Source organism: Otolemur garnettii, unplaced genomic scaffold (genome assembly GCF_000181295.1).
Source record: "Otolemur garnettii isolate 467f Iridium unplaced genomic scaffold, OtoGar3 scaffold00108, whole genome shotgun sequence".
NCBI lineage: Eukaryota > Metazoa > Chordata > Mammalia > Primates > Galagidae > Otolemur > Otolemur garnettii.
Genome location: NW_003852503.1, coordinates 291925 through 313818, shown reverse-complemented (window position 1 = coordinate 313818; position 21894 = coordinate 291925). Strand labels below are relative to the sequence as shown.

The 21894-nt window shown below is 54.1% G+C and overlaps 2 protein-coding genes across 2 annotated transcripts in view; one reads left to right on the top strand and one right to left on the bottom strand.

Moving 5' to 3' along the window:
- Nucleotides 1-103: 103 nt before the first annotated feature.
- ROBO4 (roundabout guidance receptor 4) lies at nucleotides 104-13468 on the top strand. The gene is made up of 18 exons (XM_023517318.1): nucleotides 104-189; nucleotides 528-857; nucleotides 1104-1261; nucleotides 1435-1555; nucleotides 1798-1907; nucleotides 2007-2235; nucleotides 2491-2603; nucleotides 3266-3434; nucleotides 3583-3768; nucleotides 3897-3939; nucleotides 5851-5987; nucleotides 6092-6355; nucleotides 10183-10290; nucleotides 10472-10625; nucleotides 10774-10998; nucleotides 11139-11494; nucleotides 12437-12643; nucleotides 12768-13468. The coding sequence occupies exons 1-18, from the start codon at nucleotides 120-122 to the stop codon at nucleotides 12788-12790; spliced, it is 3003 nt and encodes a 1000-aa protein (XP_023373086.1). The 5' UTR covers nucleotides 104-119; the 3' UTR covers nucleotides 12791-13468.
- ROBO3 (roundabout guidance receptor 3) overlaps nucleotides 13342-21894 on the bottom strand; it is an 18612-nt gene continuing 10059 nt past the window's right edge. Inside the window, exons 13-28 of the mRNA XM_012809536.2 lie at nucleotides 21517-21638; nucleotides 21098-21323; nucleotides 20768-20889; nucleotides 20333-20504; nucleotides 19999-20184; nucleotides 19289-19312; nucleotides 19167-19209; nucleotides 18824-18963; nucleotides 18323-18517; nucleotides 17833-17971; nucleotides 17483-17695; nucleotides 16952-17103; nucleotides 16715-16825; nucleotides 16374-16535; nucleotides 15706-15902; nucleotides 13342-13353 (exon numbers count right to left, since the gene is read on the bottom strand). Coding sequence (XP_012664990.2) covers nucleotides 13342-13353; nucleotides 15706-15902; nucleotides 16374-16535; nucleotides 16715-16825; nucleotides 16952-17103; nucleotides 17483-17695; nucleotides 17833-17971; nucleotides 18323-18517; nucleotides 18824-18963; nucleotides 19167-19209; nucleotides 19289-19312; nucleotides 19999-20184; nucleotides 20333-20504; nucleotides 20768-20889; nucleotides 21098-21323; nucleotides 21517-21638 — 2216 coding nt within the window. The remainder of the gene's footprint in view (nucleotides 13354-15705; nucleotides 15903-16373; nucleotides 16536-16714; nucleotides 16826-16951; nucleotides 17104-17482; nucleotides 17696-17832; nucleotides 17972-18322; nucleotides 18518-18823; nucleotides 18964-19166; nucleotides 19210-19288; nucleotides 19313-19998; nucleotides 20185-20332; nucleotides 20505-20767; nucleotides 20890-21097; nucleotides 21324-21516; nucleotides 21639-21894) is intronic.

Sequence of the window (21894 nt, the reverse complement as noted above, 5' to 3'; positions counted from 1 at the left end):
GGCAGTCTCGGTCACAAACAACCACCAGCACCCCACCCCGCCCCTCCTTCCCTCTTGGCTGTGAGCTCAGAGCAGTAAGACAGAGTGCCTGGGATGAGGACAGAGGCCTGAGAGCAGCCATGGGCTCTGGAGGAGTGAGCCTCTTGGGGGCTGGGCAGCCCCTACCCCTCCTGCTCCTGCTTTTCACTGGTGAGTGTGGCCCCCCTTCCTGGTCCATGCTTCCTCGCTCCAAGACCCGGTCAGGGCAGAAGGGGCTCACTGGGTCCTTTGCTTCCGTTCTGCAGTGGGGAGGTACCATAGATGATGATGATGGTGATGATGGTGGTGGTGGTGTGTACTTGTGTGCATACTCATGACATAGAGAGAGCAAGAGGGGAGAGCAGGCGAGCCTCGGCCTGAATGCTGTGCACACAGGCCCTCTCCCATCGGCAAACTTGCACACAATAGAAGACAGATGGGGCAAGGGCAGGGATTTGGGGCCTCAGTGCTGGTCAGATGGGGCTCTGCTGTTTTTCCCTCCCTCCCAGGAGGCATGGCTCAGGACTCCCCACCCCAGATCCTAGTCCACCCCCAGGACCAGCTGCTCCAGGGCTCTGGCCCGGCCAGGATGAGCTGCCGAGCCTCAGGCCAGCCGCCTCCCACCATCCGCTGGTTGCGGAATGGGCAGCCCCTGAGTATGGTGCCCCCAGACCCACATCACCTCCTACCTGATGGAACCCTCCTGCTGCTGCGGCCTCCCACCCAGGGACACGCCCATGATGACCAGGCCCTACCCAGAGACCTGGGCATCTACACCTGTGAGGCCAGCAACCACCTAGGCACAGTGGTCAGCCAAGGCGCTCGGCTATCCATGGCTGGTGAGGCCTGGGGGCAGACCGGGTGGGAAGGGCAAACTTGGACTGAGATACCAGGTTGAGTCAAGTTCGAGGGGACTCTGTGAGCAAGCAGAGGCCTGGGCTGGGAGACTCGGGAGGGAGAGCTGGGTTGAGGTAGCCCTGGATGGAAAGCCGGGGAGGTGGCAAAGTACAATGGGGGCAAGTGTGGTAGAGGAGGGAGTGGGAGGCTGGGCCCTGCTCCCTGTCAACCCTGCGTCCTCCTAATAGTCCTCCGGGAGGATTTCCAGATCCAGCCTCAGGACACAGTGGCCCTGGTGGGTGAGCAGGTGATTCTGGAATGTGGACCACCGTGGGGCCACCCAGAGCCCACAGTTTCATGGTGGAAAGATGGGAAACCCCTAGCCCTCCACCCAGGGCGGCACTCGGTGAGTATACCCTTCCCCTACATGACTCAACACACCCTGAGGAACTGGCCTGCCCTCTAGCCCTACAGCCCCTGGAAGAATTTGAGGAGGGGAGGGGAGGAAGGTCTCAGCTTCCCTCCAGACTCTGAGACCCTCCCCACATGGGAGACTTCACAGTGCACCTGCCCTGATAGGTGTCCAGGGGTTCCCTGCTAATGGCAAGAGCCGAGAAGAGTGATGCAGGGACTTATATGTGTGTGGCCACCAACAACGCAGGACAGCGGGAGAGCCGAGCAGCCAGGGTATCTGTCCAGGGTAAGGGCAGGGGGTCAGGTCAGCTAAAATGCAGGCCAGCTGGGATTAGGGTGTGTGGGCCTCAGCCTGGGGACAAGGGTCAGAGTGGTGGGGGCCTCATGTGGGGAAAGTTTCCCCTGTGCTAGAGTAAAAATAGGAGTGCTCCAAACCTGGGACTCTGGGAGTTTGGCTGGGGGATGTTCCATTCCTCAGTTCTATCACTCTGGTCTATGGGCTCCATGCCAGCCATATGCTCCTCACAGAGCCTCTGGAGCTTCTGGCCGTGCGCATACAGCTGGAAAACGTGACCCTGCTAAAGCCAGACCCTGCAAAGATCCCCAAGCCTGGGCCTGCTGTGTGGCTTAGTTGGAAGGTGAGGCCAGATCCTAAGGGTGAGTGCGGGTCCACAGCTGAGGAGAGGTCTGGCCATGAGCTCCCTGACTCCTTGCCCTTCCTTCCACCTCTTCCCCAGGTGAGTGGCCCTGCTGCACCTGCTCAGTCTTACACAGCCTTGTTCAGGGCCCAGACCGGCCGAGGAGACGAGGGAGCTCCCTGGGCAGAGGCACTGCTTGCCGGCTGGCAGAGCGCAGAGCTTGGGGGCCTCCACTGGGGCCAAGACTATGAGTTCAAAGTGAGACCATCCTCCGGCCGGGCTCGGGGCCCTGACAGCAACGTGCTGCTCCTGAGGCTGCCAGAACAAGGTCAGGGGTTGATTGATCCCACCAGAGCCCAACAATATCCTCTCTGGCTCCTTTTTATTTGGGGGCCCGTAGACTATCCAACTCCAGTCTGGGAGGGAGAGTGGGTTCTACTGAACTTGCTTCTGTCCTGGTCAGGCAAGCAGAACTGGGGGGAGGGGGGGCTTGACAATTGGGGCTCTGTGTCCACCATTCCAGAATTATTCCCTAGACTCCTTTTCCTCAGTATCCCTTACAGCCTCTGTTCTTCCCCTCCAGTGCCCAGTGCCCCACCCCAGGAGGTGACCCTAAAACCTGGCAATGGCAGTGTCCTTGTGAGCTGGGTTCCACCACCTGTTGAAAACCATAATGGCATCATCCGTGGCTACCAGGTACCCAATACAAGCTGACACAGCCCTTCCTAGTGGTACCAGGGCCTCTTTTCTCCCTGGAATCCTGCATAGTCTTGTTCTGGGCATTGAGAATGCCTGTGTAGAGAAGCAAAGGGAACTTACTTTTGTTGAGTCAGGACCTACTCTCTCCCAGACCCTGCCAAACACTTTACCTCCACGATCTCATATCACCTCACCTCAAAGTCTACCCTAGTCCCCAATTTACATACATGGAAAGTGAGGCTAAGGTAATAAGTAAAAGAACAGAACAGGAAACAAGCCAGCCTCTATGTGACTCTGAGAGTGTGGCTCCTGGACCAGCCACCAGGGAACTTATTAGGAAGACACAGCCTGCTCAATCAGAAGCTCCCAGCAAGCTGTGTTTTAGCAAGCCTCCAGGTGATTCTGGAGCCTGCTGAATGGCACAGCCATTAGTCTTAGGCGTGTTTTAGCAGATCCCTTTCGCCCTTTTTCTGTTGGTCTACAGAGAAGTCTCTCTCCCTGCATAGAAGAGAGGGGAACAGGAAGTGTGGGTGCATTATAGATGCTCCGGGATAGATGGCCAGAAAGGTCAACCACATTCTTGGAGTCTGACTGCAAATTATGGGTACAGCTGCTGGGATGGTGCCTGGAGTGGCTGCTCACCTTTGCTTGTGCCTCAGGTCTGGAGCCTGGGCAACACCTCCCTGCCCCCAGCCAACTGGACTGTCGTGGGACAGCAGACCCAGCTGGAAATCGCCACCCACGTGCCAGGCTCCTACTGTGTGCAAGTGGCTGCAGTCACAGGCGCTGGGGCTGGAGAGCCCAGTAGCCCTGTGTGCCTCCTTTTAGGTGAGGGCAGTGCCCATAGGCCCCAGCCATACCGTCAACCCCCATTCCCACCTTCCACTCCTGCCTCACACTTCTAGCTTCTCCTGCTTGTCTGTGGGACCCTCACTGCCTCACTTGGCCCTTTGCCTGAGCTCTGCATCCCACACAGGGCAGGCCGTGGAGCGAGCCAGCCGAGAACCCAGTGAACATGGTCTCTGGACCCTGGAGCAGCTGAGGGCCTTGCTGAGGCGGCCAGAGATCATTGCCAGCAGCGGTGTTATTCTCTGGCTGCTGCTGCTGGGCACTGCTGTGTGTATCCACCGCCGGCGCCGAGCTGCAGTGCACCTGGGCCCGGGTGAGAATTGAGGGAGACCCCAAGATGGTCAGGCCTCTCCTGGGTTCAGCCATAACACTGCAGGGGCTTTAGATACCTGGACAGGTGATGAAGGCTCTGGATTTAGCCTTCCTCCTCCCTTCTTCCAGGTCTGTACAGGTACACCAGTGAGGACGCTATCCTAAAACACAGGTGAGAGATGAAAGTGCTTGAGATGGGGAAATGGGGGTACCCAGGGGCAGTGGGGCTAGGACAGAGAATTGAATGGGGTGCTAATCAAGACCCTAGAACTTGAATCTCTCCCAAGCTCCGAGTGAGTGTTCCTTTCCTTTTCATTAATGTTTCTATCATACCACTTGACAGGCAAGTAAACTGAGACTCATAAAATGTAAGTGACTTTGCTCAAGGCTGCACAATGAGTAGCTGGCCTCCTGAACCCCTGATCCAGTGCTCTTGTCAGCCACCTCTCATTAACCCACACCCCCTGCTCCTACTTTCTTACCCTGTTGAGTAGAGAATAAGCACCTGACCAGCTCTAAGGTCTAAAGTTCTCTGTACTTTGCATTCGGTAAATCTGAGCTCTTTCCTGCACCATAGGAAAGAGCTCACCCACAGCTCCAGCAGAGGGCGTTCGGCCCCTACATCATAGATTTTTCCTCTTTGTTCTCAAAACCAGAGCCAGACTGACTGTAGGCACTTCTGCTCCAAGTGGGATTAGCTGCCAGAGCCAGTCTGTGGTTGTGAGACTAAGAAAGAGCACATCCTTTTTTCTCCTATTGGCTGAGTTTTACACGCAATAACCATTTTATCTCTCTGCCTGCTTTCTTGGCTCTTTGTCTTGGTAGAATTTCCTCTGAGAGGCTTCACACTCCAGGTCTGTATCTATCAACAGACGTTATCAAGCACCTACTATGTGCCAGATACATATAGGCCTAGGGTTGCCATTTTGCTGTCAGATTCTCAGCCCAGAGCAAGATTCCAAGCTGGCTGGAATTGTGTGCCTGAGTTTTTCTGTGCTCACTGGCTTCTCTCTTCTACCTACCTTCTGGGCTTTGTCTGCTCTGCCCTGAACTTTCTCTGGCTCCCCTTCGACCTCCTCCCTTATCCTTGAGGGAGATGCATTCTGGTTTATTCATTCCCTTAGAGTAATCTCCATGTGCCAGGAATGCTCAGCATAGGCAGCGGCAGGCATGAGAGCATATGAGTACAATGCTGTGTTTAGCCTGCATAAGATATACGGAATGGGTGAGGGATGCGGGGGGGAAGTGAAGATTCTACATTTACTTCGACAGTGACTACTTGGACCAGCAAGTAGCAGCCTGCTACCACCACAGGGAAAGACAAGCCATTTGGAAAAGTTCCCGCTGGGGCAGAGAACATGAGATGAATTAGAGTAGTGGTTCTCAACCTTCCTAATGCCTGCGTTGTCACAAAGGGGTCTTGACCCACAGGTTGAGAACCGCTGGATTAGAGCAAAGGATAAAGTTAGGAAATTGGAAGCCAGGCTGAGGAGGGCCTGCCCCATTCGCCATGCTGGGTGCCTGGGCTCTTTCTTGGTCAATGGGGAGCCATTGAAGGTTTCAAGCAGAAAAGTGGCTGTTCTTAAAGGATTGCTCAGGCCAGCATCCATGCAGCAAGCTACAGCTCTGCCAGCTGAGTGATCTCTCATTTCCTCATTAAAACTCACAGCACCAGCCTTGACTGTGGAGAACCTTATGGTTGCTGTTGCCATTTTACAGATGAGGAAACCAGGGCTTAGAGAGGCTAAATGATTTCCTGGTCTAGGTTTGCACAGCTAAACTGCGGCAGATAGGGATTTTCAAAGCAGGTTTGTCTGGCTTCAGAGCTGTTCTTTGCAGCTCAGCACACACAGCTGTTCCTCATTAATACCTCATTGCTCTGGCCAACTTGGAGTTCCCTTGATCCCAGGATAGAAAGGGCTGCTGAGTTTGGGACACCAGGTCAGGAGTCTGTGAAGGGCTGCAAAGTGGTAGTAAGGATAAAGCCAGCCATCTCCTCAACCCCTGCTGCTACTCTTGGAGCTGGGGGTCTTAGCCAATTACGGTCTCAATTTCCCTGTGTCCCCACCCTCCACTGCCCCAGAATGGATCACAGCGACTCTCCCTGGCTGGCAGACACTTGGCGTTCCACCTCTGGCTCCCGGGACCTGAGCAGTAGCAGCAGCCTCAACAGTCGGCTGGGCATGGACCCCCGGGACCCAGGAGACAGTCGTCGCTCCTGTGAGCATGTCCAGTAGGGATGAAGGCCTGGCTGGGGTGCAGGGATCCCAGGGATGGAGAGTGAGAGGCGTTCACCATAATTCCTCCTGATGTTTTTATCGCAGTGATCTCCTGGGACCCCCGAAGCCCTGGTGTGCCCCTGCTTCCAGACACCAGCACTTTTTATGGCTCCCTCATTGCTGAGCTGCCCTCCAGCTCCCCAGCCCCTCCGAGACCCCAGGCCCCAGCTGTCAGGCGCCTCCCACCCCAGCTGGCCCGGCTCTCCAGCCCCTGGCCCAGTTCAGACAGCCTCTGCAGTCACAGGGGACTCTCTTCTCCACACATGTCTCTGGCTCCTGCACAGGCTTGGAAGGCCAAAAGGAAGCAGGGTAAGGATAGGAAGACTAGACATAACCTGAATTGGTAATCGGGGGGGCCCAGGAGTGGGAATGTGGAGGGTGGGGGAAGAGGCCTGTTGGCCTCAAAGCCAGCGGTGGGCTGCAGGCCTCAGAAGCTCCCATTCTCCTGTCTGGGGACATGAGGACCTATCACTCAGCTGGGAGTATGCTCATCTCAGGTCAAATGAGATGAGCTACAGCCAACATTTAATAAGCACCACTGCATGCCAGACATAGGGGACTGAAATGATACCAAACACAGCCCTTGCCTTCTGAGGTTGTCTAACAAGTGTTGACAAGCGTACAAGTGATGCTAGTGCCTGGCAGGACGTGACTGCTACTGGCACAAAGCTTCAGGCTGCCATGAATTTATCTCCTTGTACACTACGTACAGGTGTGCTTTTATCGCCTTGTGCACTGTGTACAGGTGTGCTTGGGCACTGACTCATGTGATTCACTTCTCAGAGAAGAATGGGTATTTCTTTCTACACAGATTTCTCTCCTGTCTTCCAGCTGTTTGCTTTGACTTTCCAGAGAGAAATAAGCATGGTCTCCATTTCTTGAACAAATGCTATGTGCTTGGCCAATGTTTTTCAACCTTTTTTATCTCATGGCACACTTGAACCTGTAGTTAAACCTCCATGTCATACTTAAATTATGTTGATGGAAAAAAAGAGTGAAAAAAAGAATATACTTACTGTGCTTTGAACTTTTGTTTTTGTTTTTGTTTTTGTTTCAAGACAGAGTCTCACTCTGTACCCAGGATAGAATGCTGTGGCATCCTATCTTACAGAAACCTTAAACTTTGGGGCTCAAAAGATCCTCTTGCCTCAGCCTCCCAAGTTGCTGGAACTACAGGTGTGTGCCACCACACCTGGCTAGTTTTTCTATTTTTAGTAGAGATGTGGTCCCACTCTTTCTCAGCCTGGTCTCAAACTTCTGAGCTCAAGGGATCCACCCACCTCGGCCTCCTTCCAGAGTGTTAGTATTACAGGACAGACCTACTGCACCCAGGCTGAACTTCTTTTGAAAATAATTTAATTAATGATCTTTAAAAATGTTCACGGCACATCTAAAGTCCTCTCATAGCTCCCACTTTGAAAATCACTACACAAAGTGCTTGGCTTATATTTGCTGTTTCGCTGAACTCTCACCCAGGTATTATTTCTCTAATTTTATGGAGAAGAAAGAGGGTTGGGATGCTTAGGTCACTTGTTTAAAATTTCACAAGTAATAAGCCACAGAACTCAAATTTGAAGTCGGGATGGCTCTGAAGGCTACTCTGGATATCTCAGCTCTCTTGGACAATTCTATTCTCTCTCTGTGCTACCCTGTTCTAGTGTTCAAAACCCTGGCTTGCACTCTACCTGTCATCTTCATGACCCTCCTGTACTGATTAATAAGACCTAGCAAATGTTCTACGGGCAATTCTTTTTTGTAAGTGAATACAATCCAACTTTTATTAAGCAAAGATGAGTTAAGAGTAAGAACTTGTTCATTACCTGGAATATTGTGACTGTAAATGTTAGCAAAGCTAGCATTCTTACTAACTTTGCTTCAGAGCTTTTATATTGTAAATCCTCAGTGATAATGGAAAACAAGCTAAAAAGAGGTTGAATAAGTCTCACTTAAAAAAAAAAAAAAAACAGCCTTTGGCTCTGCGCCTGTAGCTCAAGTAGCTAAGGTACCAGCCACATAAACCAGAGCTGGCAAGTTTGAATCTGGCCTGGGCCTGCCAAACAATGACACCTACAACCAAAAAATAGCCAGGCATTGTGGGACCCTGTAGTCCCAGCTACTTGGGAAGCTGAGGCAAGAGAATTGCTTAAGCCCAGGAGTTGGAGGTTGCTGTGAGCTGTGACATCACAGCACTCTACCCAGTGCGATAGCTTGAGGCTCTGTCTCAAAACAAACAAACAAACAAACAAACGGCCCTTGTATGGAGAATGATGCTGACTTTTACAGCATGTATAGCCCCTGTTAGAACATAACCCTGTGGGGAAAGGTGAGTGGTTTTCTACAGCCAGTTTTTTTTTTTTTTTTGAGACAGAGCCTCAAGCTATCCCCCTGGGTAGAGTGTGGCATCACAGCTCACAGCAACCTCCACTGCCTGGGCTCCAGCGAGTCTACTGCCTCAGCCTCCCAAGTAGCTGGGACCACAGGCACCCACCACAACGCCCGGCTATTTTTTGGTTGCAGCCATCATTGTTGTTTGGTGGGCCCGGGCTGGATTCGAACCCGCCACCTTAGGTGTATGTGGCTGGCACCTTAGCCACTTGAGCCACAGGTGCTGAGCCTCTACAGCCAGTTCTTAAGAAGGGTTTCAATTCTGAAATGAGGCTTCCTAACCTGTGGTTTAGGTCTTCACTTCATCTCCTATTTCTTTCTTCCTCATCTCTGCCCCATCTCATCACAGCCCCAGGTTAGAACAATTGCAATGATTCCCCTTGGCTAGTGACACCTGATGTTCCACCTCTGGCTCCCAGGACTTTGGCAGCAGCAAGAAGATCATGCCATTATCTTGTCCAGAGCTATGGAGTTCATTCTTCTGCTGCCACCTCATCCAAAGGCAGATGTTCCTATTTTTAAAACTGTCAGGCTCTCTCAGTGTCCCCTCTTCCATTAACCTTATGGTTCCTTTTTCTTATTATTTGTCCTCAGTTGGGTTTTTTCTACATCAATCATAACTGCCCCCAGTATATTCAAGTGTGCCCAGTGAGATTGGGTCTTTTATCTTGATGCATGCATGCCTGCCTGCCTGCCTGCCTGCCTGCCTTCCTTCCTTCCTTCCTTCCTTCCTTCCTTCCTTCCTTCTTCCTTCCTTCCTTCCTTCCTTCCTCTCCTTCTCCTCGTCCTTCTTCTTTTCTCTCTCTCCCCTCCCCCAACAAGGTGTCACTCTGTTGCCCAGGCTGGAGTGCAGTGGCATCATCATAGCTCACTGTAACCTCAAACTCCTGGGCTCAAGTAATCCTCCTGCCTCTACCTCCCAAGTAGCTGGGACTATAGGTGCATGGCATGACACCTGGCTAATTTTTCTATTTTTGTAGAGATGAGGTCTTGTTCTTGCTCAGGCTGGTCTTGAACTCCTGACCTCAAGGAATCCTCTTGCCTCAGCCTCCCAAAGTATTGGGATTACAGCTGTAAGCCACCACACCTAGTTTATTCAAATAGCATTGAAACTAAAGTCCAAGTAACTTCAATCGAGGCAAGAGGAATCCTTTTGTTACCAGGGTCCCTTAGACGAAATGAAATGGATTAGGATAAATATGGCCTTTTGCAGGCCTGGCTTTTTCCCTTCCTTTTCCACTCAGAAACCAAACTGTGCTCATACTTCTGAATGTAATTAAGGAGTCAGGTACAAGACAAGACAAAACTGATGATAACAGAGTTAGAGAACTAACCAGAAATTGTGCCCCATCCCTGTGCCTGGAACTCAGTGAGGGTGAGGAGACCTCCAGGTGAGTAGCCTGAGAACCACACAAAAATTAAGGGAAATGAGTAAATACTAAACCAGACAAAGTACAAAAGGAAACTTTGATGAAAAACGTCTAGCTATTGTAGGGACTGGGCGCAGTGGCTCACACCTATAATCCTAGCACTCTGGAAGGCCAAGGCAGGTGGATTACTTGAGCTCAGGAGTTTGAGACTAGCTTGAGCAAGAGCCAAACCCTGTTTCTACTAAAAATAGAAAAAAAGGCTAGCTGGGTAGGGCAGCAGTTCCTGTAGGGACAAACAGGCTGAACTGAATCACGAGGCTGAAGGTAGAACCTACTGTTGGGGTCTGAAAGCCCCCCACCCACTGACTCTTTGCTTTGCAGAGCTGCACCAAGTCAACAGCTCCCCGCTGCTCCCAGCCAGCCGCCCCATGGAGCTGCAGGCCTGGGAGTTGGGAAATAGAGGCTCCAAGAACCTTTCCCAAAGCCCAGGTGAGGGGGACATCCCTGAGAGAGAAGGTGGGGGGGAAGGCCCTTCTGGTGGGCTTCTCCTCCTGGCTTTGGGGAGGCTGGGTGGGTGGGGCTAGGGTAGGTTGGAACCAAAGGTGTTGGGTGGACAGGTGGGCAAGCTGGGCTCTGGGGCTGATGGGGACTCTACTGTTCTCATGCCCAGGCCACCATTCCCCAGCAGCTGTGCCCCGAGCTCTGGTTGCCTGGCGGGCCCTGGGACTGCAGCTCCGTAGTTCTTCAAATGAGCTGGTTACTCGCCCTCTCCCTCCAGCACCCCGCTCTCCTGGTGGAACCCCCACTCAGAGTCAACAGACCCAGTAAGAGGGCACAGGTTCAGGAGGCAAGAGTGCCAGGTTGGGGGTGAGGGGAGTGTGTGCTGGGACTGGCTGGGCTGGGGAGGACTGGCTGGACAAGGACTTGAAGAGCATCCCTGACCAGGCTGCCATTGTCTCTGCCCCCAATCAGGCACCAAACTCCATCCTCTGTCCCGCTGCCAGCAGCCCCCATTCCCATCCTTAGCCCCAGTGGCGCCTCCAGCCCCCAGGCCTCGTCCCTGTCTGGCCCCAGCCCAGCTTCCAGTCGCCTGTCCAGCTCTTCACTGTCCTCCCTGGGTGAGGATCAGGACAGCGTGCTGACGCCTGAGGAGGTGGCCCTGTGCCTGGAACTCAGTGAGGGTGAGGAGACCCCCAGGTGAGTGGCCTGAGAACCACGGCTGAGCTTGCTCCAGGAATGCACTTCCCTCTTCCCATCCCACCCTTCCTCCACCGTGTCTGCTCCCGCACCACCCACCCACCCTCACCATTGCTGCCTCCCTTTTTGCCTCTTTCTAGGAACAGTGTCTCTCCTGTGCCAAGGGCTCCTTCACCCCCCACCACCTACGGGTACATCAGCGTACCAACAGCCTCAGAGCTAGCAGACATGGGCAGGACAGGAGGAGGAGTGGGGTCCGGAGTGGGGGGCTTATTCCCACCTCGGCCCTGCCCCACCCCCACCCCCAGCGAGGGCTCCTTGGCCAATGGTTGGGGCTCGGCCTCAGAGGACAATGCCCCCAGTGCCAGAGCCAGCCTTGTCAGCTCCTCCGATGGCTCCTTCCTCGCTGATGCCCACTTTGCCCATGCCCTGGCTGTGGCTGTGGATAGCTTCGGTTTTGGTCTGGAGCCCAGGGAGTCCGACTGTGTCTTCACGGGTATGTGAGATCATCCCACCTTACTCGTCTCTGCCAGCCCTCAGAGTGGTCACAGCTACTATAAGACCCCCTGGCCCCCACTCCGCAAACCAGACATGAGTCTTCTCAAACATCTTCATCTTTTTATCATTATTGTTAAAACAGCTAGTTGGTATTGAACAACTACACATCCCAGGGACTAGGATAAGTGCTTTATACACATTAAATATTAACAGCTCTCTGAGGAATATTTTTTATTGATCTTTTCCAAATGAGGAAACTGTAAGATAAGTTTATTAACTTATCTGAGGTCAAGAGCAAATTCCACAGAACAAGAGCAAATTGTCTAACTCTGAAGGCTCCAGGCAGCCAACTGCAGGTCCATCCCCTACCTCCAGGATTCTCCTGGTACCCAGATATTGGTCTCTAGAAAACATTGCTCCTGCCTTTTCCAACTCTTCCTCGTGCCCTGTTCACAGCTGGGGCTGGGAAGCCACTAGACTCACCCCTGCTTTGTCCCACAGAGAGGGACCATTGTCTCCATGTCAGCAGAAGGTAGCTCAAGGCTCCCTTCCCCACACACCCTGTCAGATCCCCACACCCATCTTACTATCCCTAGCTCTAACCTGTGTCCTCAAGAAGAACCAGGATTGAGGCCTGTGGTACATGGGAGAGCAAGGATTATCCAGGACAGATGTGCTCATGATGGAAGGAGAAGAAGGATGCCCAGAGAATGAGAGAGGGAAGGGAGGGTACAAATAGATAGCCGCAGCTGGACAGGATGACACAGTTTGAGCTCTTTTAAGGAAACCAGTGGACTCATGGGGATGTGGCCACTGAGCTGGGGCTAGGTTATGTTTGGGGCTGGGTGTATGCCGTGAATTTGTCCTAGTCTTTCTGTCTTAAATGAGTCCCTAGAGGCTGAAAGTGAACCCCCATATATACCTCTACTCTCCCTGACAGATGCCTCATCACCTCCCTCTCCACGAGATGACCTTTTCCGGACCCCTACCTTCTCCCTTCCTCTGTGGGAATGGAGGCCAGATTGGCTGGAGGACATGGAGGTCAACCATACCCAGCGGCTGAGAAGGGGGCTGCCTCCCTGGCCCCCTGACTCTCGGATTTCTTCCCAGAAAAGTCATTTCAGCTGTCCTGTGCCCAAGGCTGGTGGTAAGTGTCTGTCTGCCTGGCTAAGGTGGCCATCTTGACCAGAGGGTTTTGGAGAGAAGCCAATAGGAAGCCCAGGGCTGGCAGAACTGTGAAGGAACAGGAAGATAACCCTACTCTCCTTCAGCTTCCTCCATAGATTCCTCATGAACTGGGCTCCTGAGACTGCCAAGAAGAGGATCAAAACCATCTCTGCTGTCTGCCCACAAGGCCTAGGCTGTGGCATGTGGGTCTTGGCCTGTGCTTCTCTGCACTTGGTGGGTCACCTTCCCTGGCCTCCAGGACAGTTCTCCTTCCAAGATTGTGAAAACAAATGAAAGCAAAACAAACTAAGAATGAAGCAGATGTGGAGCCCTCAGGGAGCAAAGCATCACCTCCACCTGACTCCCAAATGTTGCCTTTCTCCTCTGTCCACCCACTCCCACAACCAGCTGGTTTTGGCCAAAGGAGCAGCCCTGTCTCCTGCTTTCCCCACCCACTTGCATCACAAGAAGTGGGGGAGCCATCTTCATGGAGGATGACGACAACAGTGACTGGTGAGAGAGGGCCGTGGAGGAAGGACCATCTCAGAGCCTTCTCTCAGCCTTACCTGGGCCCCTTCTCTACAGACAAGCTCTGCCTCTCCCCATCCACACCATGTAAGGAAAATATGGAAGAATGCCATTGAGACCTGAGGCCCTACCTCATGTCAAGGCAAAAGTTCAAGGCTGGGTCTAGGGAGAAAGGTGGAGGAAGGGAGGTATGAGAATGGGAGACAAAAGCCCCCTCCTCATATTGTTGTCATTATGAGCTTGAGAAATCTGATACCATAAAACTGTAAAGACTTGAGTGCTTTGAGATCATTCCCTGGGGCACCACTTTGGGGGGGTGGGCACCTGGAGAGATAGCAAGAGTTCCCTGAGTTAGGGAGGGATTATGCACTCATTGATACTCGGGGAGTATCACTTACTTCTGTTCTGCAGTTGGAGAGAGGATGATGTTCAGCCACTAGATTTTAAGCAGAATCTAGGAAAAGAAGAGGTGGGGGCGTTTCGGGGTCTGCTGGTCCTGGCAACTTATCCTGAGAAGACAACTGCTTTCAGCTGTCCCAGATGGTCTCTTAAAATAGATAAAGTAGTTAAATTCCAAAATAGGTAGAACCACCTGCAACGGTTGGCTAGTGAACACCTTTCAAACAAAACAACAGAAAAGAGACATGGGACCTTGGGACAGGACTTCAGGGCCTGAGCCACAAAACTCCACCAGAGGGCAGGTAGATCTGTGACAGAAAGGTCAGAAGGGATGCCACAGTTATACAAGTTAAGAAATAGGTGTAGTTTGCTACAGAGCATGACCAAGGCCACGGGAAGATACCTTTAGGGAGGGCCCAGCAGGACCCAGCAATTCTTTCTAGAGGCCACTTAAATTCCGAGGCTGAGTAAGGCAGGATGAGAGGGACTGGGCACTTCCAATCAGGCCAGCCTGGGCTGGATTTTTTGGTCTTTGCAGGAGGAATCAGAACTCCCATATACACATCCATTCTTCTCTATTTGTTTTTCCATTTTTAGATTTTGTTTTTCTCTTAGCTTCCTGGTAAAATTATTTTTGAAAATATGCTAACCCTGGCTTGGTGCCTGAAGCTCAAGTGGCCTAAGGCACCAGCCACATACACCAGAGCTGGTGGGTTCGAATCCAGCCTGGGTCTGCCAAACAACAGTGACAACTACAACCAAAAAATAGCCGGGTATTGGGGCGGGTGTCTAAAGTCCCAGCTACTTGGGAGGCTGAGGCAAGACAATTGCTTAAGCCCAAGAATTTGAGGTTGCTGTGGGTTCTGACATCACGGCACTCTACCCAGGGTGACAGCTTGAGGCTCTGTCTCAAAACAAAACAAAACAAATACCAGAAAATATTCTAACCCTATCTGCCAGACTGAAGGGGAAGGAGGGATTTGTACATACTGAGGTGAATGTAGCAGGAGAGGGCAAGGCCTGGACTTGGAGAGAAGGCGTGCCCCTGAGTCTAGGGGAGGCACAAGCCCAGGATGGAGCAAGGGAGAAGGAAGCAAAACCCCAGCTGGCCAATGAGTGGGTAAGCCGTCAGGGGGTGGGGTGCTGATGGGGACTATGGCATTCACAGCCAAAAGTTTTAACAATTCTGTGCTAGCCAATCTAATCGTATGCCCTCTGTAAGGGAGTCAGGAGGTCTAATAAAACATGTTCTTCCTTCCTGCCTAGGGTTTCCCTCATGAGCTCCTCCTGTCTTTGAATATGTAATTATTTTTATTTTGAGGGTCACATTTCCTTACAGGAAAGTACGGACCCCAGAGGAGGCCATTATTCTCCAAAGGTGGGACCAGTTTCTCACTATTGGCCATTCAAAAAGTCTCTGTGGACGTAACTGGGGGACGGCGATCTTCAGCTTCTTGGGGCGCAGCATAGGTCAGTTCTCCTAGCACCTGTCCTCACCTAGTGCTTTTGGCCAAGTTCAAAGGGAAGCAGGAGCTGCCAGCGTGCATCCACACAGAGGTCTGCACAGTGCCTTTCTTCCCGACATCCTGCACAAAACCGAACAAGGCCCAGGGCTCTGATCAGATTATTTTTATTGTTTGTTTTTTATAATACAAATAGTCTTCAGTTACAAAGAGATGAAAAGAGAGAAGCTGGTTCTCTGGCCTCAGTGAGCCCCACGGGTCACTGTGGGAGGGAGGAGACACCCATCCCGGCGCCTCTCTGCTCCCACTCCCTTCTCCGTGGAACTCCTAATATTCTCATTGTCTCCTTGAGGGTCATCTTGAGTCCTAGAGAGAGAGAGAGAAACACTGTTTTGTAAAGCTCTGGCTCAGGGCACACAGGCTGCAGGAGGGCCTGCCCTTCCAGTCCAGCTCTCCCATGGGGAGTACCCACTCTTTTCTCATGTGCCATCTTGCTCTTACCCCTACTGTTTATTCTACAGGATTCCTCCTTGCCCTCTCACTCTGTGGGTCCCCTCTTTTTGACACTCTTCTGCCTTCCTATCTCCAGCCACCTCTCCATCCACCCTCCCTAGCCCTCTGTCCTCATTTTTCTGTGATTCCTAGACCCCACCTCTCGACGTTTCTGTCCTGGCCTTTGGTTCTGGCTCTGGCTCTGGCTCCGGCTCCGGCTGCGGCTCCGGCCAGGGCCCCGGGAGCCCCGAGAGCTGCTGGAGCCTCTTGAAGAGTTGCTGCCAGCTGTGGAACAGGTGCTGGTGCCCTGGCCCCGCGGCAGGAAGTTTGGTCTGCTGTATGGGGGCCAGGCCTCTTCTGCAGCATAAGAGGGAAGAGCGGCAGGTCCAGGCAGGGAGAGAACATCACTGCTCACCCACCTTGCCACCCCGACCACAATCCCAGCGCTGGGAGAAGACTGAAGGGCAGGCACAGGGCTCAGCCAGTTGGAGGCTGAGGAGAAGCTGAGTGCTCAGCTCAGCTGAGCGCCCTTGACATGCTCAGAACCCTGTAGGGAGCTCCCGAGCAGAGGGAGCCTTGGGATTGGGGGACAGAGAGTCCAGATCACATTCATCTCTCGTCTGGCCTTCTGTTCTTGGAAGAAACATAACTTGGGTACCTCTGGGGACTGGGGAGAGGGTTAGGGAGAAAAGGGAGTTTTTGATATGGATTAAATGTGTGAGCCAATGTGAAGAGAAGGATGAGCTATCTGACAACTGTCAACCTCCAGTCCCAAAGGCCACCTTCTCCTGTGACAGCAGCCTTCCCACCTGCTCCAGCCCTCCTTACCATCTGGGTGGGGCCCCCGTTGGGCCCCTAGGGGCATGGCCTGTACCACTCTCCTCTCCCCACTGCGCTCTTGCTCCAAGGAGGACATGCTGCCTGCTGCTCTCAGCCCTAAAGCCCAGTTGGCCTCTTCCTCTGGCGGTGGTAAGGGTGGTGGGGGCAAGTCTGAGGAGGGACCAGTCTTCAGCTGAGTCTCCTGCTTCTCCTGACACTAATCTCCTCCCACCCTCTACTCCCAGAGGTGGAACAGCCCCAATTTGGGTACACATTCTCCTTTCTCCAGAGGCCAGGTTCCCTGCCTGTTCCCATGACTGCCACCATCTCCCAGGCCCATGGGACCTCACCCCCAGGACTGTGCTCTCTCCTGTAAGGAAGAGCCCTGGGTTTCTTCCGGATCCGAGCCCGGGGTACTTGAAGTGGGGGAGTCATCTCCCCAGGCACCTGCCGGGTTCTCCCTGTAGAGTTAGGAGATGAGGGAAGAAACAGGTAAGGGAGGGGATCAGAAGAGGAGCCTGGGGTAAGGAGGAGAAAATATTGAAGGGAGTACAAGAAGGGGGTGAGTTGAGATTCTACAGACTCACCTGGGGCGCTGCTGGCTGTGCTAGGGGCAGGACTGGCACTGAGATGATGGGAGGTTGTGGGGCCAGAGCCCAGGCCAGCAGGCCTCCCTTCATGGCTACCCAGAGTGGGCTGGGAGACACTAAGAGGGGAACTTGGCCCGAGGGGCACCCTCCTGCAATGACAAGAGGCCTCAGCATCTGTTCCCACCACAAAAACTAAGTGCCTACTATGTACCAGGTACTGTGCCAGACACTCAGCCTAATACTAGATGAACAAGATATGGCCTGTCCCCCACAAGGCCCTCTAGGCTAGGGGAGCATGAGGAAAGTTATGATGGAAATGCCTCAGGGAGCCTGCAGAGTCACTCCCATGGAGATAGTGTGAAGGGAGAGAGAGACCTTGTCAGCCTCCATGCTCCTGCCTCCACTTCCACCCTGACACAGCCCTGGGAACTCTGTATCCCCAGATCCATCCATCCACCCATCCATCCAATCACTGAACAGATATGTAATGAGGGCTCACAGTGTGCTTTGTACCATGCACCTCCCTACCTGGGCATCTGATGGAGATGGGGCATATCAGTGGGGGGCTGGGGAGGGTCAGGAGGTGAAGGGGTAAGAGTGGCTGTGGACTGCTGTCCATAGGATGGTGTGGGAGAGGGAGTTTCCCCTCGGGATGGAGCGGCCAGGCACCCTCCACTAGAGCTGGGCTCAGGCAGGTGGCTTCTCTCAGGCATTGGTGGGCACCACTCCTCCAGCTCTGAACTGGGGGCAGAGAGGCAGGAGGGAAGTTGGCAGTCCTGCTGCCTCTTTCCCTTCCTCTGCCGGCATCTCTGATCCCCGTCAGGAACCCTGGGGCTGGTACCCGGCGTTAGAGCCTCTGCAGCCAGGAACATCCTTACCTTCCCTCCAGCTCCTCTGTAGGCCCCTCCAGGCAGGTCAGTTCACAGGAAGGGGGAGGTGGGGGCAGGGCCTCTAGCCAGTTCAGAGAAGGCATCTGTGTAGGTTTTCCCAGGAGCTTCACTTTGCCTCCCCTGCCTCCTGAGGACAGTAGGATGGTGACAACCCCAGGACAAGCAAAAAAGAGCCAGAGATGAGACATGTCAGAAGAAAGGGCTGGGATTTCAGATGCCCTTGGTACCATATACCTCTACCTCCATCAGATGCCCAAGTAGGGAGGGATATGGTACCAAGCACATTTCGAGCTCTGCATGCCTGAAGGTCAGGGAGCAGATAGGCTTTGTTGTTGTTGCTGCTGCAGTTTTGGGCCAGGGCCAGGTTTGAACCCTCCACCTCCAGTCCTTGAGCCACAGGTGCTGTCCACGTAGCAGATACTCTTTGGGGATACTCTTGTCAGGGCTAAAATGGGGGTGTTAGGAGTTGGAGTCATACCACTGTCTGCTTGGCTCCACTCTGGAGGGGCATACTGGCTCCAGGTGCCCAGATCCCCTGAGGGATGCTGGGGGAAGCCCCCATGGAAGGTCTGAAGCTCCTCCCCAGCTGGGTCGATGGTGCTGTAGACAGGACCCTCACCAGGGGCGGCTGTACCTCGGGCTGTCTGAGCCAGGTATAGCGAGATTCCTGCTTCTGAGGAGGAGAAAGAGGGAGGCCGAGGGGAGGAGGCAGAGGGCAGAGACAGAAAAATAGAGGACAACAGGAGAATGGAGGGCAAAAGGAGATCCCACAAGATCAACTTCTTCCCACACACCCACCTTACAACCCAAACCAGGGTAAATGTCAGGTGGAGAGAGGCTCCCTGGACTCACATCCTCCCCAGGGACTGACCAACCTCAGGAAGACTGGGACTCCTTGGCTCCCTTCAGTTTGCCCCAAGAGGTCGAGAGAAGTGTGCTGGGGGCCAACTGAGCCCCTGAGGGACTTAGAATTCCTCACCATTGTAATATCTGTCGTCTTGGTCAGGATTGCTGGGGCAGCAGCTTCCCCTGGGCTCCTGGGCTGAGGGACTTCGAGAAGCGTGGGGCCACGAGTCTGCCAGCCAGGGGTAGGGGGCAGGGCCAAGGCCCATGGGTGGCCTGAGGGAGAGCAGGTGAGCATTGGGGACCAAGAGCCTGGAGGGGCTGGCAAAGGTAAGGCAGGTGGCAGCAGAGTCACTAGGCAGTAGGAATGGTGTCTGAGGGTGTGAGGTGGACATGGTCAGCATGGTAGGTAGTGAGGCCTGGAGAGGAAGGAGGGTGGTCTCTCCCATTATCCTTGGGAGATGCGTTAAGACAATTACCTGGAACTGGCTCCACAGAGGCCCTCTGACTGTGGGAAGGACACTGAGGACAGTGAGGGGAGAATGAGTGAGAGAAGAGCCTTGCTGGGGGCTCTGGACCCCTCAGGGTGGAGATGGCTTACCTGCAGGTGTGTAGGCAAAAGAGGCTTCCGAAAAGGAGCCCGTGGGAGAAAGAAGAGGGAAAATGAGAAGGGTCAGAAATATCCCTATGTTTGTCCATTCCTTGGCCCGGGTCCCAATTTACCACTCGGGTTGCATCCTGGACCAATTTCACCAGATTTCTGGAGGTGAGTCTTAGGTACCAGTATTTTCCTAAAGCTCCCAAATTCCTATATGTAGCCAACCAAGACTGGAAGCCACTGACCTCAGAGACCTCAGAATCTCTCCAGAGACGTCCCTTACTGAACAGAACTCAGATAGCCTGTTTCGGTGGCCCTACCCTTGCATCCAGTCCCCGCCTCACAGATGAGGACCTGGGGTCCCGGCCACACTCACTCTTGTCAGGCCCCTCCCCCTCCCTCCGCCCGCCCGAGAGTTGGCTCCGGACTGCCCCTTCTTTTCCGAAAATGGGCTGCAAAGCCTCCCCCAACTCAAGGGGTTTTAGGGGCAAATCTTACTCCTCTCCCCAGATCCAGGTCATGCCTCCCCTCTTCCCCAATCCCGATAGCTCCCACTGCCACCTTGCGTACCCCGCCTCTCCCCAGAGGCTGAGCTCTCCGTGCGACCCCGCTCCCACTGCCCAGGGGCGGAGCCATGCCTCTCTCGGGCCCGCCTCCTTCCAAGGCCCCGCCTACTCCAGGGCCCTAGCGCGCCGCCCAGGGCCGGCTCTCACCGGTATAGTGACTGAGCTCTTTGCGTTGTCTCTGGCGCCGGTAGAGGGCAGCGCAGAGCCCGAGCAGAAGCGCCCCGCAGGCGGCACCGCTGCCCGCGAGGAAGGCAGGCTCCCGTAGCACCCTCGCCAGCCGCTCCGCCAGCCCAGGGCCCACCTCCAGCCCAGGCTCCAATTCTGGCGTGGATGCTGTGGGGGTCAGAGAAGTAAGGGAAGGAAGTGCCCTAAACCCAGGAGCTGGGAAGGTCATTCCGGACCCCCCAGGCACAACTGTCACAACACCTTCCCAGCCCAAGTTCTGGAGCCAGGCCCACCCACTCCCGCCCTCCGGACTCACGCAGCTGCACCAACAAGGGGGCACTGGGCACGCCTACGCCAGCGCTGGTGGCCGCCGCCACCAGGGTTCGGTACAGCAGACCCGGCAGCAGTCCCCGGAGTATCACAGAGCGTGCCCAGCCTGCCGCAGACTGGTTAAGGTGGAAACGGCTCTCATTGCCCAGGCACCAAATCTAGGGAGGCCAAGTCCCGAATTTAGGGAGTCAGTGGGATTCCAGCCTCCCGGGGAAACGAGGCTCCAAATGGTAGAGGGGGCTTGGTCATGCATAACTGAACCTGGAGACAACACTCTGAAACCTGTCTCATCTCCCGGAACCTCATTCCCAGCCCAAAGCCAGTCCTAGGTTCCCTCCAATCTAATCCTAGCCCCCCTAGACCCTCCCTCTCCCTTCTGCCTGCCCCGACTCTCCCTCCAGTCCCTACTCAAGTCCTGTACCTGATATTCCACGATAATCCCATTTTGCTGGGAGGGGAGTGGAGGTTCCCAGGATACAGTGATACTGCTGTTGCCATCGCCCCCCAAGGCCACTGCCACTCCCTGGGGGGGACCGCTCGGGGCTGGGACAGGGTGCGGCATGAAGAGAAGGACGCAGAGGATCATTGCAAGCTGCCCCCCTACCCCGGCCCAACCTTCACCCTCCCTGTTCTAACATCTCAGAAACTGAGAGCATCACTCCTTGCACCCACTAACCTTGCTCTCCTGGCAAATGTCCATCCTCCCCCCCCCCTGCTCTTGTCCACCCCTCAGCTCTGTGGCCCTCCTTACCCTCCTCAGGAATGCTGCTGATCACAAAGGGACTTTCAGCTCCCAGCCCCTCCTGGCCTTGGGCTTGGACCTTTATCTGGATTTGGGTCCCTGGGGTGAGTCCTCTTAGCACTGTACTTTGCTGGCTTGGGGACCATATGTCTAGCACTGTCCAGCTTCCCCCATCGGGGCCTCCTACCCTCCAAGACACCCGGAAACCTTGCACCAGCTGGACTGGGCCATCCACCTGTAGAAGACAGGACAAGCATACCAGAGAGGGAGAGTGAGGGCACATAGGCCCTCCAGGCCCACTCAGCTGCTCCTCTGTTCATGCCACCTTCACTAGCCACTCACCTCCCAGTCTCCCATATTCATTCCTGGAGGCCTTCCCATCCCCACCATCATCCCTTCCCTTAACCTCATCCCTGTGCCACACTCACAGTCCAGGACACCTGCAGGGTCCGGGGCCCAAGGACTACAGGCTCCTTCACATGCACAGCCACTTCAGCCAGTCCCTGCTGGCCTCTCCAGGGGTCTTCCACTGGCCTGGATGGGATGTTATCTGTTGACCGAAGAGCCCACTCAGTGGGGGTCGGCAAGGGCAGGGAGGGAGGACTGGAAGAGTGCTTGTGTCCTACCTCTGCCCTGCCCTGCACACTGTACTACTTAGAACTCCGGAGCACACCCCAGCATAGGGGTCTGGTCAGGGGAATAGCTTCCAGGGGTGGCAGGTCCAGCCAGCATGAATAGTGTTCTGCCTCACTACAGAACATCTTTTCTTTTCTTTCTTTTTTTTTTTTTTTTTTTGAGACAGAGCC

Bases quoted from the DNA above. Each gene is read 5' to 3' on its own strand.
- ROBO4 (XM_023517318.1), top strand. From the start codon at position 120: ATGGGCTCTGGAGGAGTGAGCCTCTTGGGGGCTGGGCAGCCCCTACCC. The intron at 1,556-1,797 runs GTAAGGGCAGGG...TGCTCCTCACAG, and splicing joins AGCCAGGGTATCTGTCCAGG to AGCCTCTGGAGCTTCTGGCC. The intron at 10,999-11,138 runs GTGAGTGGCCTG...GCCTCTTTCTAG, and splicing joins GAGGGTGAGGAGACCCCCAG to GAACAGTGTCTCTCCTGTGC.